The 21,203-nt window shown below is 46.1% G+C and overlaps 1 protein-coding gene across 1 annotated transcript in view; it reads right to left on the minus strand.

Moving 5' to 3' along the window:
- Positions 1–4,978: 4,978 nt before the first annotated feature.
- The window catches only part of LOC126985622 (cytochrome P450 4C1-like), a 55,135-nt gene continuing 38,910 nt past the window's right edge, over positions 4,979–21,203 (minus strand). Inside the window, exons 9-11 of the mRNA XM_050840778.1 lie at positions 21,095–21,203; positions 9,127–9,306; positions 4,979–8,793 (exon numbers count right to left, since the gene is read on the minus strand). The exon at positions 21,095–21,203 is cut by the window's right edge and continues 60 nt beyond it. Of these exons, the coding sequence (XP_050696735.1) occupies positions 8,330–8,793; positions 9,127–9,306; positions 21,095–21,203 (753 nt within the window). The 3' untranslated portion in view covers positions 4,979–8,329. The remainder of the gene's footprint in view (positions 8,794–9,126; positions 9,307–21,094) is intronic.

The following is a 21,203-nucleotide window of genomic DNA, read 5'->3' on the forward strand; positions in this document are numbered from 1 at the left end:
CTTCTCTTTTATTCCACTTTATTATTATTATCATCTTTATCATTTTTATCTGCGTCGCAGACGCCGATCAACAGATTATCCATCTTCTTGTTGTTCTCTTCAAGTTGTTTTCCTGGCTTACCCATGCATTGTAGACATGACATTGTATAATAACATTTGTTAGCCCTGATGAACCCTGCAACATGGCATTATAAACAAAGTCAGCTTTTTATTTTTTATTTTTTACGTCTCGGCCTGTGGCGCCGGTAGGGCTTCATAGTAGGGCCTGATGGTCGGCCCCTGCCCGTTGTGGCGCAGGCAAGTGTTTATAGTGGCGCCATCTTTACTTTTCAGCATTTTCCATTTTAGACCGCTAGTTGGAAATATAACTTGTTGGGGGAGTGTTGGAGGGTCACGCGACGGCGATCTTGCACAGTTTTTGTGCTTTTAACACTTGTTATCATTATTGTTATTATTATCTTTAACCATTGGCGAGTCTTGCTTTCATTTTGCCTTTTACATGAACAGTCTTTCTATCCTTCGCTATGTCCATCCTTTATTCTTGTCTCCTCCACTTATACAGCCATGCCGTCATTCAGTCCTTTGCGTCCTCGCGGTGCAGTGGTCAGCGTGCCTAGCTGCGAAGCTGCGGGCCCGAGCTCGAATCCCGGCCCGGGCAGTCAGCGTCCAGCTCACCCAGCTGTTCATCCTTCCTTTCGGGCTGGTCGATAAATATGTACCTGGGGAAACCTGGGGAAGGTTAACTGTGGTAACCCGTATGTCACACTGGCCCTGTGTCCCGGGTGATGGGTTCTTAAGGCGGCGTCACACAGGGCAAATTTCTCCCGACATGTTGCTTGTTTTCGTTGGTGATATCGCCAAACAACAATGTTGTGCATCACACTGTACTGACCCTGAACTGTTGTGTTGACGCCGCGCTCCAACAACAACAAACACCACGCCAGCATCTCTCCAGCCACCTTACCATGAATCGGAAGGATATTGAGGTTTTAGAAGATTGTGCTGCTGCATTCCACATAATGAAGCATGTGTTATGACTGCAGAAGCGCCAGAAGAGGCAGTGTTCTCCATCTCAACAGTTTGTTTACCTCGCGCCAGGCACAGACTCCGCCCAGCATACCATCACAGTCAGTTGAGTGTTATAAATAACTTTACACACTGGACAAATAAATCACAAACACATACTTGCACATGTACGTCGGTTTTTGGAGTTTTACAGTTGACAATTTGAGTAAACATGTGCGATGATTGATTTTCAATTTACATTTACAGCTTATAGCACGAATGTCATTTGACCCCGATTTCTCCCAACCAGTCTGACAACACAACCGTTGTCCATCCTTCCCGATCCGCCATATCTTGTTGGTGGTTGTTTATTTTGACCAACCGCCAACCAAAACGAGCAACATGTTGGGAGAAATTTGCCCTGTGTGACGCCGCCTTTACTCACCACAGGCTCAAAGGGACAATGTGACGGAGATGAGCACCGAGGCCACGCGCAACTATAGCGAATACACCCAACTTTACCTTTTATTATTGTTATTACTAATTTTTTCCTACCTTGCCTGCATTTTGCGTTTTATATGAGTATGAAAAGTTGATGAGAAAAAGGTCGCACCTGGTCGGAGAGGGGTCTAGAAACGATCGCCAGATGCTGAGTCGGCACAGTGTGAAGGGGGCCTAAAAGTCGCTGGGTTGTCGTGGCCCAGAATCGGCACAGTGTGAAGGGGGCCTAAAAGTCGCTGGGTTGTCGTGGCCCAGGGTCGGCACAGTGTGAAGGGGGCCTAAAAGTCGCTGGGTTGTCGTGGCCCAGGGTCGGCACAGTGTGAAGGGGGCCTAAAGGTCGCTGGGTTGTCGTGGCCCAGGGTCGGCACAGTGTGAAGGGGGCCTAAAAGTCGCTGGGTTGTCGTGGCCCAGGGTCGGCACAGTGTGAACGGGGCTTTTAATGGGCACCTCCCTGCGCCGTGGGTGACGCGCGGGTCGTAGCTCACAATTTAATGATGTGATCCTCTTCTAATTATTCTCAGTGTATTTCCCGACTGAAAGTACTCGTGGTCTGGTATACACGTGTAACTCATCTAACCTAACCTAACTCAGACCAGGCAGGGGGATGAAAATTGTCTCTACCCCGCCTTGGAAGTTTGGCCTATGACATATGTGTAGATGTGGCGGCTCAGTTAAATTTAGTAAAGGATGCAGCTGCGCCCTAAGAGTCTTCATAAAACAGACGGATGAGATTAACAGTTATATAGCAGCGTCCATCATCTCAGGCGGTCGTGCTTTCTCTGTTCTGCCGCTCGTAAAATGGGAAACTGTATCATTCTTTGGCTACCGGTACCACTCTTGGGTTAACGGTACCATTCTTGGGCTAATAACGGTACCATTCTTGGGTTAACGGTACCAATCTTGTTAACTTGACCGTTCCTAGACTAACAGTACTATTTTGCGGCTAGCGGTAGGCTACATTCTTGGACGAAAGGTACGGTACTATTTTTAGGCTAATGGTACCATTCTTGGGAAGGTCCATCTTCTCTTAGGAGAGGTTACTTTCGACAACCATCGCGGCATTACGCTGAGAGGAGAATCAAGGCGCCTCGCTAACCTCTTTAAAGTTGATCTCCGTCTCTTGGTATCTCAATTTGTTTACTTTTTTTGGGGGGTTGGTGCGTTGTGGATATATAGTTTTTTTTTTTTATAATTATATATATTGGCTTGGGGAAGAGATAACAGTGGAGGTGACTAAGTTTAAATATTTAGGGAGAGTTTCATATAAGCATGGAAGTATGGAAGGTGAGGTGAGGGAAAGAGCAGTGAAGGGCAGACAACAGGTAGCAGGTGCACTGGAGGGTTATGAAAGGAAGAAGTGTGAGTATGTAAAGAGGGGCATCAGTATTATCCTGCCAACTCACTCAATCGAGAATACGTGCAGGGGAGATGAGTTATATAAGAGGTGCATGTGGTGTGTCAGGATGGGATGGAGAAAGTATGGAAAGCGTGTATGAGCGATTTGGTATGGGTGTGACAGCGAAAGGAGTGGATTGTGGAGTGTGGAGTGGGTGAAGTGTGGTGCGCTGAGATGGTTTGGACGCGTGATGAGAATGGGGGAGAATGAATTTGTGTAGAGTGGGTATTAGGGAAGGATTGAGGGAGGGTGTGTCGGGGAAAGACAACCTGTGAAGTGGACCAATAGGGTGAGAGAGAGAGAGAGAGAGAGAGAGAGAGAGAGAGAGAGAGAGAGTTGGAGTAGCAGGACTGAGTGTGCTGTGAGGGAGTGCCAGAATAGGGAGAGATGGAGACACCCGAACCGAGGGAACAGTGTCGGAGATATAGTTAGATATTTTCTTTTGGTTGCTTCCTATTCCGTAAAGAAAACTTGTTCATCTGCTGCTCATGTAGATTTGTATATCGTCACCCTCATAAAATAATCGCCAAAATCATGTTTCAGCGATTTCCAGGTTTTTGTCTACATCAATGACATTTTTGACGGCCATTTTTGTACAGTTGCCTTCGTCATTCAGGGTTTGAGTGTTCTGGAATTGGCCTTTTCACTTCTGCCTAAATCTTATGCCAAATGAGATAATGGCACTTCTTTTATGATTTCCTGTAAAGTAGAAAATAATGACTTAGGCGGTTTGTTTACGAAGGTGACGATATATTTTTTCAGTTAAGGCTTCACTCACTCTCACACGAGCCCCCACCTCTCTCTCTCTCTCTCTCTCTCTCTCTCTCTCTCTCTCTCTCTCTCTCTCTCTCTCTCTCATACATCAGGTTAAGGACACAATTAGAAAGAGTTAACAGATAAGATTTACTTAAAAAAAAACTTAACAGATTTGTATTTGTACGTGTGTGTGTGTGTGTGTGTGTGTGTAAAGAGAGAGAGAGAGAGAGAGAGAGAGAGAGAGAGAGAGAGAGAGAGAGAGAACAATTTACACTATCTACAGACTTATATTAATCCTGAAAGCTTATATATTAACAAATTATAACTATTAGTGAGTAAAGATAACTGTAATAATAATAATAACAATAATAATAATAATAATAATAATAATAATAATAATAATAATAATAATAATAATAATAATAATAATAATAATAATAATAATAAACCAATGAAAATATTAAAAACTTTAGTAATAATGATAATAATAACTAAAATTATTGTATAAATGATCTGAATGTATTAACTATTGTAATACTAATTATAATAACTAGTGATACTGAGTGTAATAACTTCAACAACAAGAACAACAACAATGATAATAATAATAATAATAATAATAATAATAATAATAATAATAATAATAATAATAATAATAATAATAATGATAAGAAAAAAAAATAATAATAATGACAACAACAATAATAGTAATAATATGAATATGAATAAGAATAAAGATTAAGATATATAATTATCTTCACAACAAACTTCAACCTCGTGCAATAACATTTGTATTACGTATAAAACAACCTCTTAAACTACAAAGAAAACTAAAGGAGACACTAACTCTATGTAAAAACAAGATAAAAAAAGGTTTAAGATTCCTCTGTTAACACTCTAAGTAATAACAGCTCTCATAATACTCTGCATATCACAAGGAACAACGGCTAGCTATGAAAAACTCGTTAATAGTATACATGCACGTTAATAGTATACATGCACTGGTTAACTATGATAACTAGTACGGTAATATACAGGACTTAGCGCTAACATGTTTAATTACAAGAGTCTCCCCTCCGTCCATGCGAGCACACCAACGCTATCTTCTGTCCTCACCTGGAGTTTACATTTCCCACTTCCCGTTTTCTTTGATTTTTTTTTTTTGTCAGTTAATTTCTTTACTTATTTTATTGCTTCCTGTTTTCTGTTTTACTTCCTGTGATTATTTTTTTTTTCACGTTTTATCATTTATTTTTTTCTATTTTACTTTTGTCTATTTCTTCACTTATTTTATTCCTTCTTGTTTTCTGTTTTGCTTCCTGTTTGTTTATTTTTTTCATGTTTTATCATTTATTTTTTTCTATTTTACTTTTGTCTATTTCTTTACTCATTTTATTGCTTCCTGTTTTCTGTTTTGCTTCCTGTTTGTTTATTTTTTTCATGTTTTATCATTTATTTTTTCTATTTTACTTTTGTCTATTTCTTTACTCATTTTATTGCTTCCTGTTTTCTGTTTTGCTTCCCGTGTGATTATTTTATTTTCACATGTTTTACCATTTTTTTCTATTTTATTTTTGTCTCTTTATTTCTTTACTTATTTTATTACTTCCTGTTTTCGGTTTTACTTCCTGTTTGATTATTTTTTCACTTATTTTATTATTGCTGTTTTTTCTATTTTACTTTTGTTGCAATATTTTTTTCACATATCTACTTTGGTTTTCGATTTTTTTAACGTCTTATTTTTCTGTAATTTTATATGTTAATTCTTCACATATTTTGGTTTTCGAACATGTATTTATTCATTTTTCTGACTATTTCTTTACATTCTTTGGTGTTTGAATATTTTTTAACTCGTTTTCTATTTTACTTTCGTCTCAACTTTTTTTTTTCACATACTTTAGTTTTCCAACATTTATTTCATCTCATTTTTTATGGTTATGTTTGTTGGACTATTTCTTCACATATTTTGGTTGTCGTGAATTTTCTTTGCTCCATTTGTGTGTAGTGGAAATGGCTGGCCTAGTGTGAGGGGGGGGGGGGGGGGGTAGTACATTTCTCGGGCACTCCACATCTCGGGGCCTTCACCTTCACACCCACACCCACACCCACGCCTCCGCGGTGCAGTGGTTAGCGTCCCTGACTACGAATCTATAGGCCTGGGTTTGAATCCCGGCCTTTGTAGTCGGCGTGCAGCCCACCCAGCTGTTCATCCTTCCTTTCGGGCTGGTCGATAAATGGGTACCTGGGGACACCTGGGGAAGGTAAACTGTGGTATCCCGGATGTCATACTGGCCCTGTGTCGGAGATGAGCACCGCCGCCACGCGCAGCTATAACATATGCTCCAACTCGACCTTTAGTTTACACCCATATTTGGTAAGGCTTTCGTAGAGGTATTTTTATGGGTAGAGTTAAGAGCCAAGTGGTAGTGGTATCTTCTACACTATGGACCTGAACATCGCTCCTGAGAACCCGACTAGTCTCCTTTGTGGCCTCGGGAAATCGTTGTTGTGAGCCGGAAACGTCTGAGCATACGGGCGGTATAAACGTTTCGGGGCTCACCGACACCCTAGTCCACGCCGCTGTTTGCTGGCTCAACTCTTCACAAAAGTCTGAGTTCAGCCAACCAGGTTTAGTTTTCCTTTCCTGCCACCTTTTTTATTTTACCTGTTTTTCGCCGTTTTCTGCGTAATAACTTGTTTCGTTACGTGTCGCGATGCTCAGCTGTTTGCAGAAGTATTTTTTTCTATTTGTAGTGTTCATATATTGTTGCCGTCAGTGGATTTGGTCATATATTTCCGTTTTCTCTATTTTTTTAATATATTTATTGTATGTCGTGATGTTCAGTTGTTTACAAACCATAATATTATCTAACAATAATTATCCTTCTTTAAACCCTTCATCTTAAATTTCAGTCTTTTAATTTTTGTTCATTTATTTATTGAATGCCGCGATGTCGACGTTCATTTGTTTGTAAATTTCCTTCAGCTTAACAACCTAACCTAACCTTTAATCCTGCCTGACAACAACCGCCTTTATTCAAAACGCTTACTGCCCTGCGGCTACCAAGCAAAGGACAGTTACATGAACAAGGCAAACACGATAGACGCTTCAAGCATATAAAACACAGATTCAAGTATGATGGATTTGTACGTGGTGAGAGGTTGACAAAAGCTGCTTCGTGTAGAGTGAATGTAGCTTAATGCAGAGGTTCATATTCTTAAACGTATCAGGCTCCTAGTGCGACTCTTTCCCAAGGCCACAGAGATGACTAACCGGGTTTTGATGGGTGATTATCCCGTTCAAGATGCAGATGTCGTGTACAACTACCACTAACGCCACAAAACAGTCCATGGAAATCCCAACAACTTCTATGAGAGGCTTTTGAAACAGGCGAACTGAGGCGGCTATACGTTTAGAAATACTGGCCCTCAGACTCCTCGTGTTGTTATGATTTTCCTATGTGCTAATGTTCGTACTGGAATGACTTTATGAGTTGGATGCATGGGAATGGGTTTACAGAAGCTGCCTTGTTTGGGTCCACTGGCCGCTTGCAGACTCCTTATGATCCTGGTGTTAAGTAATCCCAAGACAGGGTGACAGCATGGCCCAGGCAATAGGTCAGGGGTAGAACTAGTGATGGGTGTCTTAGGTATTCCAGGAGCTACCTTGTATAGACCGACTGGCCGCTTGCAGACTCCTTATGTTCTTATGTTCCTGGTGTTAAGTTATCCTAAGACGGGGTGAAAACAGGGTCCAGGCAGATAGATCAAGGGCAGAACTAGTGATGGCTGTCTTAGATATCCATGAGCTTCCTTGTGTAGACTGACTGGCCGCTTGCAGACTCCTTATGTTCCTGGTGTTAAGTTATCCTAAGACGGGGTGAGAACAGGGTCCAGGCAGATGGATCAAGGGTAGAACAAGTGATGGGTGTCTTAGATATCCATGAGCTTCCTTGTGTAAACCGACTGGCCGCTTGCAGATCCTTATGTTCTTATGTTCCTGGTGTTAAGTTATCCTAAGACGGGGTGAGAACAGGGTCCAGGCAGATGGATCAAGGGTAGAACTAGTGATGGCTGTCTTAGATATCCATGAGCTTCCTTGTGTAAACCGACTGGCCGCTTGCAGACTCCTTATGTTCTTATGTTCCTGGTGTTAAGTTATCCCAAGACAAGGTGACAGCATGGCCCAGGCAGTAGGTCAGGGGTAGAATTAGTGATGGCTTTCTTATGTATTCCAGGAGTTGTCTTGTGTGAGTTGACTGGACTCTTGCAGACTCCATATGTTCTTACGTTCCTATTGCATTTTAGTTGTCCTGAGACGGGTTTAACTGCTAGAATCAGACAGCTACAGAGGGAGATAGAGGTAGATAGACAGACAGATAGACAGATAGACAGATAGAGATACAGTTACCTTTCTACCGTGTGTATGTGTATGTTATTGGTTTCGAACTAGTGGCACTCAGTTTGCAAGCCAACCACTGCACCACACAACCACCCGGATACCTTACCAATCGGCAGAATCAACCTAGCTGTCATGTGGATTTATGTGCATTTATCAGCGTGCGTTGGACTCGACCTCGGGCCACTCAGTTTACAAGTCAACCGCTGCACCACTCAGCCACCTGAACCTATAGCGGGAGACACTTATATACCTGTCCAAGTCCACCTCTCTCACCTGCACCTCACCTCCGATCCTTCCTCGGCCCTCATTCCTGCCATCCTATCCTTCCCATCCTTCTCCATCCCTATTACCACATCCTCCTCTTCCACACACGTACGCCCTATCATCAACTCCTCCTCCTCCTCCTCTTTCCTTTCTTCCACATCACCCGTAGTCTCCACCTTCACCTCCTCTTCCTTTCCTTTAACACCCGTAGACTTCACCACCGCCTCCTCTTTCTCCTCCTCCTCTTCCCTTTCCGTTTCCACCACCACCTCCTCCACCTGCTCCTCCTCTTCTTTCCCCGTCGTTGGCATGGTCCTGGGGTGAAGACGGACAAAGTTGCCGTCGTTGGGTCTTAGGACAATCTCGCTCTTGAGGCTCATCGCTTCCCTGCTGGTCAGACTCTCCACGGTGAACTTGCGCAGGACATTGGACACCATCACCTTCTCTTCCAGCATGCCAAACTTTTGTCCTGTTGGGGGAGAGAGAGATGAATAGAGACAGATAGAGACAGATAGATGGATAAATAGATAGATATATCAAGCAAAAGATAGGTATAGATAGATAGGTAGAGCAAGAGATGGATATATAGATAGAGAGATAGGTAGATAGATAGATTGATAGGCAGCAAGAGATAGATGGATAGACAGAGAGGATTAGTTTAACAGGAATCTTATTTTGTATAGTAGTTATATTTTGAATGTGTCAGGAATACTACTACTACTGCTACTGTTACTACTACTACTACTGCTACAACTATCACCAGCACCGCTACCATTAACACTCCCCCCCACCTCCCACCCACCGAGGCAGTTCCTGGGGCCGGCGCTGAAGGGGATGTAGGAGAAGGGGTCCCTCTTGGCCACGTTCTCGGGTAGGAAGCGGTCAGGGTCGAACCTCTCCGGGTGCGGGAACTGCGAGGCGTCCCTGTGGATCGCGTACGTGAAGATGAAGATGGTGGTGCCGGCCGGGATGGTGTAGTTGTCTGCGGGGAGAGAGAGGGAGGGAAGGGTAATGCTGGGTGTAATAGTCGTCCATCGATTAACGCGGGTTTGCGTATCCCAGACTCGCGAAAGTAAAAAACCCTTAAATAAAAAAAACGCGAAAGTACAAAACCCACGAAAATACAGAACCCGCGATCAGAGCCTCATAATATGGCTGTATTAAGGAAAATATGCCATCAATCAATCAATGGAGACAAACGTCGGGGGGCGCGTCGCTTCGCCCACCCCACGACGCCAAGTCCTAGGATCCCTCCATTCAGGTCTCCATGCAGGCCCCTTCCCATCCCGAGTACCTCCCGGCAGGATCTATCGACTTGCTCAAGCTACAGAGACAACCCGGTGAGCAGGATCAGCTTCTGGGCAGCGTGCCACGTGCCCGTATAGCCGGAGTTGGCGTTGACGGACCATGCAGGTAATATATGTCGAATCAGTCTCACGGAGTAGTTGCCGGTTTGACATAAAGTCAATCCAGCGATACTCCGTGATTCTGCGTAGACATTTATTACCAAAGGCATCAATCCGCCTCTCCAAGTCCCTATTTAGTGTCCATGTCTCACAGCCATAGAGTAAGACAGGGAGCACAAGGGATTTGCAGATCCAGATCTGTGTCCTTCTACACAGGTATCGACAACGCCATATACTTGTGTTGAGCGAGTCCATAACACCGTGGGCCAGGCCAGTCCGCCGTAATTCCTGGCGAGACCCGCCGTTGTTCTGAACCAAGGTATGTGAAGTTTTCCAAGGTATCAGTGATATAACTTGTAATAGCCACTGGGGTTCCCCTCCACGGTAATCCCCCCCTCCCCCAAGTATTTTAGTCCCCTCATGCAGGCCCTGAGGTTCATTTTAAACGTCTCGGGTTCCCATTACGTCTATTTTCCAAGGCCACAGAAAAGGTTAACCGGGTTTTCATGGGTGATTTTCCCGCTCAAGATGCAGAAGTGTGTTAAACTATCACCAGCATCACAAAACAGTCCGTGTAAACCCCAGCAGTTTCTACGAGAGGCTTTTCAAATCGGCGAACTGAGACGCCGATACGTTTTAGAATACGGGCTAATTCTTAGACATTTCGGCGCCCAAGCACATTTTTTTTTTATTTTTTTTTACAGCAAAGGAGACAGTTCAAGGGCACAAAAAAGTAAACATTAATAAAAAAAAAAGCCCGCTACTCGCTGCTCCTAAAAAGAATCCAAAGAGGTGGCCGAAAGATAGGTCAGTTTCGGGAGGAGAGGTGTCCTGACAAGGTTTTCACAGGAGTTTTGAGCATTTCCATGGGTAGTTTTATGACCCTGGGGATGGTTTGACCCTTCTTCTGTAACAAGAACCTAAAAAGACATTCTGTAGAACCCGACTGGCATCCTTTTCGGCCTTTGGAAATAGCTGATGTGAGAGGCGGAAGCGTCTGAGAAAAGCTCACGTAATTGACTTCACTTTCGTAGGAGTTGTGAGGATTTACAGGGCCTGAACGGCGTCCCTGTGGTCTCCGCCTCACTACTGGATAGAGTAAAGCGGAAATGACACTCCAGAAACTTACCCGCCAATCAACCGGTAAAAGTACACCTGTAGTAACGACGGACACGACGCACGCGACGGAAACAAAGAGCGGCGTTGCGTTAGTTTGTGTTTCCGTCAACCGGCATACGCGGAAGTACTTTTACCGGGAGTTATGACGCGAGTTTTATAATCTTCCACACTTTCTCATTTAGTGTTTTTTTGCGTCAAGAAGTTTTTTTTTATTTTTATTGCAGCTACGCGAGAGCCGCAATAATTCTCCACGCACTGTAATTTGGTGCTATTTTACGGCAACAGGAAGTATTTTTTTTGCACTTGTGGTTACTGCGAAGGAGTCTCAGCATTTAGTGGTAATCGGTCGGTCGTTTCTTAAGACTCCGACACGGAAAGTAGCGAAAAGGAAAGTGAGTAACGCCGAATACATGCCTCCAAGGGCCCTATTCTTAAACGCTTTCGGCTCTCAAAACTATTATTTCCAAAGGCCGCAAAGGATATTAGTCGGGTTCTCATGAGTGCTTTTCGCGTTCATGGTGCAGCAACCTTGTCAAACTGCGCATGGACCTACCCACAACAATCTCTACGAAAGCCTTTTCTAATGTTGGTGGTTACTTGTGGTTACTGCGAAAGAGGCTCTGCTTGTTGTGGTAATCGGCCGGTCGTTTCTTAAGAGTTCAACACGGAAAGTAGCAAAGGAAGAGGAAAGTGAGTGACTCCGACTGAGCACTTAACTCCAAGAACCTAATACAACACTTGGTTTACCTAGCATTGTAGTACATTTAGGAGCGCTGCCTCCCCCCACCCCCATCACCCACCTCCGTCAGGTATTTGTATTGACCTGAAGCTGCGTGGGAAACAGAACATTAGTATTCTTCAACGAACGCTTTAGGCTCTTCGTTTCAACTGGTTTTATATGTTTGAGATCAGTCGGGTTCCTGGCTTTGGGTCTCTTCATTTCAACTACTTTCAAAGGCTACAGAGAAGGTTAATCGGGTTCTTGTATAGATGTGATGCTGCGAGAGAACCAAATGACTCGTACTCTTTAACACACGCTCTTAGCTCTTTATTTTGACCGGTTTGAGAGGCTACAGTGAAGATTACCCGGATCCTTCTGTTGACGATGCCGGTCCCGCTGGAAAATGCTTAGACCTTGTGTGTGTGTGTGTGGGAGAGAGAGAGAGAGAGAGAGAGAGAGAGAGAGAGAGAGAGAGAGAGAGAGAGAGAGAGAGAGAGAGAGAGAGAGAGAGAGAGTGGGGGGAAAGTAGCCTCATTACCCAGAATTTGTGACGGTAATACGTGCGTGTGCGTGTACGTGAGCGCTCTCCTGTGTGCACGGCACTTCCGGGGGTCCCGCGCACAGCCGTAAACCTTGAGAGTGGTCACCGCAGAGCAGGCGCCGGTGCTGCCAGCAGGGCTGCCTCGTGGCACTGCTAGGCAGCTCTTCAGGATTGTATGAGTGAGAGGCGGACAGTCAGTGCTGCTCCGACGCCCGCGGCCGCGCCGTTGTGCACACTTTATATTTTCACCCGAGCGTTGATCTCTGCGCTGCTTCCCGCGGCTCTCCACAAGGCTGAGGCGTGAAGGCTGATAGAAAACACCCACGGCAACACGAATGAGTGCTTCCATTACTTCAAACACCGGATTTAACGACACCATATTTATCAAAATTACACATCCTCGGATATTCTTTTGTACTTACATCATATTAGGTTGATGTGTTATTTTGGGCACTGATCAAAAATTACTTTGTGAACGTGTGGCTGTACAAAATTCCTCACATTGTACACATAAATGCACACACACACACACACACACACACACACACACACACACACCACGCGACAGTGCACAGCGGGCCAAACAACTTTCATAATATAATAGTGGCCAAACGAGTCTGGGCGGCCCGCCGGTAGCCTAACTCCCCCCCCCCCCCGCGCCCCGCCAGACTGTGATTTCTGCCCTCGTTAGTGCCTACCTGCGCGCCCCGACAACATCAACAACAGCAACATCAACAACAACAACACTTCTGATCAACCAGTTCTAGATAGCGTAAAAAACCCCACTATGTCTATCGGTTGTTGTTATTATTGTTGTTGTTGTTGTTGTTGTTGTTATTATCTTTCTTCTTCTATTCCTTTTTCTTCTTCTTCTTCTTCTTCTTCTTCTTCTTCAAGGTTGAGGGCGAGTAAGTATGTCATCCGTGAGGTTTGGAAGAGTGTGGGTGTTCCGAGCATTATGTATGGAATGGATGTGGTGACATGGAACGAGAGTGAGATAGATAAACTGGAAGTGGGGCAGAATAGGGTAGCAAGAGTGGCACTGAATGCACCAAGGTTTGCAGCAGTAGAGGCTCTTAGGGGTGACATATGGGATGGAACACATTTAGGGAAAGACTAGTGAAGGCAACCTTGAGATATAAAGTGAGGATGGAGGATGCAAGATTAGCACGAAAGGTATAGCCTACTTGTGTAATATAAGAGATGGCAAATGGGCGAATAAATGTGGGCGAATGATAGACAGGAATGTTGTGCTAAGTAGATGGGTGTACCGACCCTTTGAAGATAGGCAGACTGTGTTTGAATGGAGAATAACAAACAGAACTGGAGAGGGGTTTGTGTGGGATGTAAGAAAGTGGAAGAATGTGATAGATATGGCAGTTAAAGATGAGGGATTGAGCAAGTGGAAGAATGAGATGGAAAGAAAGGAAACCCGGCCTAGACAGGTACAGGGAGAAAGTGGCCCCAAAGTGTGAGGTGTGGTATGAGGGAAGCCTGGGAGGTGATCTTTTCCGTGCTAGAGAGCAGTGTCTGGATGTGAATGCAAGGAACTATAGATGGTCTGAGTCCCGCAGCAAAGTGTGCCAGATGTGTGACAGGGGTGTGGACGAGACTGTGCAGCATGTAGTGCTGGAATGTAAGAAGTATGACAGGGAGAGAACGAAGATGATGCAGGTGTTTCTGAGTGAGATGGGACGTGGAGTGAATGGGAGGAATGTAAGGGAGTGGATGGTGCTGCTGCTGGGGCTCAGTGGAGAGACGAGTGGAAGAGTGATTGAGGCAGTGAAAGAGTTCCTGGAGGGCATGCGGTGTGCAAGATGTAGGGAATGACACCTTGCCCCGAGTAGGACATAGACTTTCCCGCATGTTTTTGTTTTCTTTCACAGGAGTTGCCGATACAAAGGCCTGGCTGGGGAGAAATCCCGAGCCACCTGTGACATCAAGATCAAAATCTTCTTCTTCTTCTTCTTCTTCTTCTTCTTCTTCTTCTTCTTCTTCTTCTTCTTCTTCTTCTTCTTCTTATTATTATTATTATTATTATTATTATTATTATTATTATTATTATTATTATTATTATTATTATTATTATTATTATTATTATTATTATTATTGTTATTATTATCATTGTTATTATTCCCTTCCTTTTCCTCTCCTCGTCACCCTTTTATGGCAAAGGAAGAAGATCGCGCGGGCCGAGAGAAAATAAAAGGAAAAATACACAAGAAAACAATTGGCTTCCTAAAGATGAACAAAAATGAAGCGGTAATGAGTTTATCAGGAGGATCGTAGAGGCGTCCATATGTTCCCCTAAAAAAATTAAAAAAGATGAAGAGGAGGAGGAGGAGGAGGAGGAGGAAGAAGATAAACAGATCATTCTTTTCCTAATGCTCGTCAAACACAGCGCTAACTCCCCCTGGACTTCGATAAACCAGCCCAACCATTGATGAACCAGCCCAACCATTGATGAACCAGCCCAACCATTGATGAACCAGCCCGAACATTGATAAACCAGCCTAAACATTGATGAACCAGCCCAGACATTTATAAACCAGCCCAAACATTGATAAACCAGCCCAAAACATCATGCGGCGAGGTGTCCTGGAGGCCCCGGGTTCGAGTCCCTCCCCGCCGCAGGTTAGCTCTTATTAACAACAGCCAATGAGTGGCGCAGAGACCCTCCCTCACCCAAGCAATGATGCCAAGCCCGCGCGTCCATCCCTGAAGGATCATCCCCGCCATCTTTCGTGACACTGACTGTAGTAAGAGGAGGCTTTAACTCCAGCAGAGCGGTGTGTGTGGAGCCCCTGGGCCCCCACACATGAGATGCGTACTACATACGAGGGCGGACAAGGCCTCTGTATATACGGGAAAAGAACTGGAGGAGACGATACAGAACGCCCAACCCCGAGAAGCTGAGTTAACGAGAGAGGAAATATTAAATTTTCAGAAGATTTTGAGTTAAGGATAGACCGAGAATGTTGACTGTAGGTGACAGCTGAGTGTTGTCGAAAAACAGGGAACAGCTGTTTCGAAGACTGTGTCGAGTTGACAGGTGGAGGCGTGTTTTTTTTCCACGTTTTCCATATGGCGCCGGTAGGCTTTCTTGGTGGGGCCTGATGGTCGGCCCCAGCCCGTAGTGCCACAGGCAAAGGTTTATAGTGACGCCATCTTACTTGACTCATGCTGCCCCCTGGAGCTCATCTTTGATCCTCTTGATGGGTGGTCTTCAGGACAGCATGTGGGTAGTCTTAGGCTACTCGGAGGTGACTGAAACAATCCCGGCTTGTGGCGTTGGGTGGAACGCGAACGCCAACCACTCAGTCAGGTTACTGACAGTTTTGCTGCCGTGGAGGTCCGCAGCTAATGTGGAAGAATCGCGATACTACGATGCTGCGACGATGATGACAGCGACCCTGGCTTTAGAGCCCGTATTTCCATGATAACCAGCCCCCGAAACACTGAAGAAGACAGCGACCCTGGCTTTAGAGCCCGTATTTCCATGATAACCAGCCCCCGAAACACTGAAGAAGACAGCGACACTGGCTTTACAGCCCGTATTTCCATGATAACCAGCCCCCGAAACACTGAAGAAGACAGCGACCCTGGCTTTAGAGCCCGTATTTCCATGATAACCAGCCCCCGAAACACTGAAGAAGACAGCGACCCTGGCTTTAGAGCCCGTATTTCCATGGTAACCAGCCCCCGAAACACTGAAGAAGACAGCGACCCTGGCTTTACAGCCCGTATTTCCATGATAACCAGCCCCCGAAACACTGAAGAAGACAGCGACCCTGGCTTTACAGCCCGTATTTCCATGATAACCAGCCCCCGAAACACTGAAGAAGACAGCGACCCTGGCTTTACAGCCCGTATTTCCATGATAACCAGCCCCCGAAACACTGAAGAAGACAGCGACCCTGGCTTTACAGCCCGTATTTCCATGATAACCAGCCCCCGAAACACTGAAGAAGACAGCGACACTGCTGCTAGCGACACTTCCAGCGCGCCTGTAGGACAGCCCAGGACGCCGCCCGAGTTCATCAAGACCGTGCCGATGAGCGAGCCGCATTCTCCCCAGGTGAAACTCGCCCTAACTGAGCCAGCACTGGTGTCCTTGGGCGGCTGTTTGGGCCTTCAGTCCTTTATACATGTTTAAGTCCCTTACGTTACTTTACTCTGTTGCTTCGCTGCGAGGGAGCCTCGTCCCTCCCAGACTAGACTTGCCCGACATTTACTGTTGGTCCCTAATGTTGTTACTACTGAGTCCTGAGGTGGATGTTGTGGCCTGAAGGTTATGTGTGTTGCTACGTTGGGCGAGCCCCGATCCTCCCAGACAAGACCCGCCCGTAATTTTGTGGCCCACCTCGTGCACTGGCCTCTTCCGGTCACGGGCGTCACCAGAAGGTGTAGAAGGCCAGGATGCTGGACGCGACGACGGCGATGATGGCGGTGCCGTCAAGGAAGGCGTCCACCAAGGTATAAGGGGGCGTAGGCGCCCCCCTCGGTGGCTCCTGCTGCTGGGGCGTCCGCCTCGGCATCTTTCTGGCCGTCCGGCGGCGCCTGACCCGCCCGCGGCGACTCTGGGTGGTGGTGGCTGCGGCCACGCCTGTGACTTCTGCCCCATCATTGGCCTCAGTGGTCGAGGCTGGGGGCGTCACAGTGGGCCAAGCAGCCTGGGACGTGCAGGCTGGGGCCACTTCGTCGGAAGTGTGGCCTTCATCAGCCTGGGGGGTGACGGCTGGGGCCACGTCAATGGCAGGGGGACCATCAACCTGGGGGGTGCATGCTGGCGTATCGGCAGGGGCAGTCTGGACATCATCCGCAAGGGGGGGGCGGGGTGGGGCTGCCAAGGCACGGGGTGGCTGCCGATCAGACCGGGGGCACGACGCGGGTGCCGCCGCCTCCCAGCACGGGCGCCCGTTGCACCGCAGGCTGGTGAAGCCGCCCGCGGCGCCGGCGTCGCAGAACAACGAGAAGTGGAGGAACTCCACGTTGTCCAGCAACCGGCCTAGCGTCATGCCGCCGGTGATGAGCCGCTTACCGCCGGCGGTGACCTCCACCCTGACGCCCCTGGCCCAAGCGTCGTCCTTCCCCCGCAGCACCGCCAGGGGCACGCACAGGCCCCCCTCGGCCTCGCAGGCAGCCACCCCATTCTCCGTCCACCAACCGCCGCGAGGGAAGGTGAAGGCGGCGATGCGGCGCCACCTCCTGCCGCAACAGGACCTCCGGTAGGACGCCGTGATGGCGTCCACCTTGATGGATCCCTCTGGCCGCGTCAGCACGGCCGCGCCCGCCTTCTCGAGAGAGGCACTTTGACCCATTTTTAATTTACTAAACAATTTTAACTAACGGATCAGAGAGAGGAGGAAACAGAAAAGACGGAAAGGGGATGGGAGTGTACTGGGGAGTGTTGGGGAAGGGGGAGTAGGGAGGGAGAGGAAGGAAGGAGGGAAACACAGCGGGGAGTGTCTGGAGGGGGGAGAGAGAGAGAGAGAGAGAGAGAGAGAGAGAGAGAGAGAGAGAGAGAGAGAGAGAGAGAGAGAGAGAGAGATGAAACTTCATGAATGGAAGCGATTCGATTCGCTTGGTGTAAACGCAGCTTACAAGTTGAGTCATCACTGAGTTGCCTAAATACTGGCAAATGTAGAGCAATTCTAGCTCTTAGGCATTCAGTTTTAAGGATAATATAAAGTAGTATTTATTTTATTCCGAGCCGCATGTCTCCTAATTCCAGTATAATAAGTTTGAAAATAATTAAAATCTCTATGGACCCCTTGAAATTCTTCCATGGACCCCTGGTTGGGAACCCCTGCTCTAAGACACTGATACAGCATGTCATCTACCTGCTAATTAGTGTCCAGACAGACCCTTTCACTTTCTTCTTATCAGCCAAATACAGCGCTCATTACCCCAAGATTTCAATACCGGGGAGGAAAATATGGAGGAGGAGGAGAAAGAGGAGCTGAAAAAGAAGAAGAAAAAGAAGAAAAAAAAGAAGAAGAATTAGAAGGAGAAGAATCCTCTACCGTAAAAAAAAAGATGGAGAAGAAAAAGAAAAAGAAGAAGAAAAAGAAGAAGAAGAAGAAGAAGAAGAAGAAGAAAAAGAAAGATGGAGAAGAAAAAGAAAAAGAAGAAGAAGAAGAAGAAGAAGAAGAAGAAGCATCTTTTACCATGAACAATAATGGGGAGATGAAGAAGAAAAGGATAATAATAATAATAATAATAATAATAATAATAATAATAATAATAATAATAATAATAATAATAATAATAACAAGATTCATCCTCTACCATGAAAAATGCATAGGAGGAGAAGGAGAAGAAAAAGAAACACCCTAAACTGTGAATAATAATAATAATAATAATAATAAGTAGATGAAGAACAAAGAGAAGAATGTCGAAATCAAGAAAAATGTCAAAAGTTATCCAGCCATATCGTGCCGAGATGGACCAGGGAAGCTAATTAGCAGTGTATGGAACGGAGCAGACCGCGAGGAGATTCATGTGACGTTTATGGGTGGGTTACGGAAATTAATAAGGGCCGCGATGGATGGGTTGGAGAAGGAGCAGGAGGAGGAAGAGGTAGAGGTGGAGGAAGAGGGATGGAGAGGAGGCGTAGATGAAAGGAGAGAAGGGAGTAGAGGAGGGAAGAGGAGGAGAGATATGCCAGTGGCTTTTCTTCTCTCCCCCTTCATTCTTGACTCTCGTAGTAGGGCAGCGTTAACTATACTCTCGTTTTCTGTTCGTTATTCTCGGTATCTCTTTCCATTGACAAAAACAGCAACAAAAACCAACAAGACTTCAGATGCCGCCTAATTGGTCTGGTCAACCCCGCTTACACTAATCATCTCATACGGAACCAGATATGTAGTTGATGCGAGTACGATTGAAAGCCTTAATTGGAGGTTTGATATCGTTACGGACCGGGCGCCGCACAGATGGGAGAAAACGGGTCCTGTTGGGGGTGCCTTATGTAGACTGAGTGACCTTTTGTAATCGCCTCATATCTTTGTTTATTTTTGTGTTTGGGCTTCTGTGTGTAGTTTGAGTTGCCCTTTATACTTCCTCTCCTCTTCCTCCTCTTCCTCCTCCTCCTCCTCTCCTCCTCCTCCTCTTTCCTTAACTTTTCTCTCCTTTTTCACTTCTTTCCTCCTCCTCCTCCTCCTCTTTCCTTAACTTTTTTTCCTCTTTCTCTTCTTTCCTCAAGCTTTCTCTCCTCTTTCTCTTCTTTCCTCTGGCCTCCTCCTCCTCCTCCTCCCCCTCTTTTCTTAACTTTTCCCTCCTCCTCCCCCTCCTCCTCCTCTTTCCTTAACTTTTTTTCCTCTTTTTCTTCTTTCCTCTGGTTTCCTCTCCTCTCCCTCCCCCTCTTTCCTCTAACTTAATGTTCTCGTCCTCCTCTTTTCTCCTCTACACGATCCCTTCTCCTCTTTTTCTTACCTCTACACTTCCTCCCCTCCTCCTCTTCTTTTTCTTTCCTCTGACTTCCTCTCCTCCTCCTCTTCTTTCCTCTATCTTTCTCTTTTCGTCCTCTTTTCTCCTCTACACTCTCCATTCTCTTCTTTTTCTTTCCTCTACACCCTCGCCCTCTTATTTCTTCTTTGTAGTGTCCTAGTATCCTTGTGTATCTTAAACGGTCCTAAATTACCTTAAAAAAATTCCTGAACATTCATAAACATATTCAAAGAACGTTAAATATCCCCCATAACATCCCTAAACAACCATAAACATCCCCCCAGGCATTCCTAAACTATCATAAACATTCCCAATTTTTTCGGATGCACTGCCTATCGAATACTGTATTTCGGTGTATTCGTATTCGAATATTTATTTATAGAAATCAAAGCATTCTCATTCGTATTCGAATTCAAGGGAAATTTTTTCGTATTCTGCGAATAATTTGACGAATACTTCAAAATTTGTTGTCAGGAATAACAGCCGCTGTTCCCTCAAACCCGCGGACGTGTAATCGTCGTGTATAGTTCAGGTTCATGAGCTAATTTTGCTGTTGCATAATTTCAGAACAGTGTTGTACCCTGTCACGTCAAGAAGGTATTTTTCAATCAAAGTATTCATGAATGTATTCATGAATACTTTCAAGAAGTATTCGTATTTGTATTCGAATTCAAACCATTTCAGTGTATTCGTATTCGTATTCGGTGGAATTTGAAGTAGGCTGTTCGTATTCGAATACAAAAATCTTGTTTTCACTCCACCCCTTCCGCCTATAGCGACGGTAGGCTGTCTTGAGGAGCCTCTTGGGAGACCCAGCCCGTTAGTGCCGCGGGCGAATCATTTATAGTGGCTGCCTTGATGTGTGAGTCTTGCTTGGCCCATGCTGCCCCCCGGTGCTCCTCCTGACCAAGGTCGGCGAAGTTAGGGTTGAGTGAAGATCTGGGCAGCATGTGGGTAGTCTTCCGACACTCGGCGAGGGTTGAAAATTATCAGCGTCCTTCGGTGGGACTCGACCCTAGGTACCCTGGCGCACCACGCCCGCCGATCAAGGAGGCGGTGGCCGAGTGGGCGTGGTGAGCCCGTGAACCTAGGGTCGAGTCCCACCGAAGGACGCTGATAATTTTCAACCCTCGCTGGGTGTCGGAAGATTACCCACATGCTGCACAGATTATCAATCAACCCTAACTTCAGCGACTTCGTTCAAGAGGAGCACCGGGGGCAGCATGGGCCAAGCAAGTCATATCACGCCAGCCACTATAAACAAAATTCGCCTACGCCACTAACGGGCACGGGCTGGTGTCGCCCAGGAGGCCCCTCAAGAAAGCCTACCGGCGCTACAGGCAGCGCCCCTCTCACCCCCCCCAAAAAATGCGGCCACTGCTTCCCCAATCCCTAAGCCACTAACAACAATCCCGGAACATCCTTAAACCAATATAATTATCCTCAGATCATCCCAACCCCCCTAAAACATCCCCAAATGATCCCTAAAGCAAATAAAAACCTTCCCCTTAACCCTCACACGCCCCCTTACCTATCGTGACGTCCTCCTTCAGCAGGCGGCCGATGTAGGGCACGGAGGGGTACAGCCGCAGCGCCTCGCGGATGCACATCTCGGTGTATCTCATCTGGCGCAGGTCATC

The sequence above is a fragment of the Eriocheir sinensis genome, chromosome 60, assembly GCF_024679095.1.
Source record: "Eriocheir sinensis breed Jianghai 21 chromosome 60, ASM2467909v1, whole genome shotgun sequence".
Lineage (NCBI taxonomy): Eukaryota > Metazoa > Arthropoda > Malacostraca > Decapoda > Varunidae > Eriocheir > Eriocheir sinensis.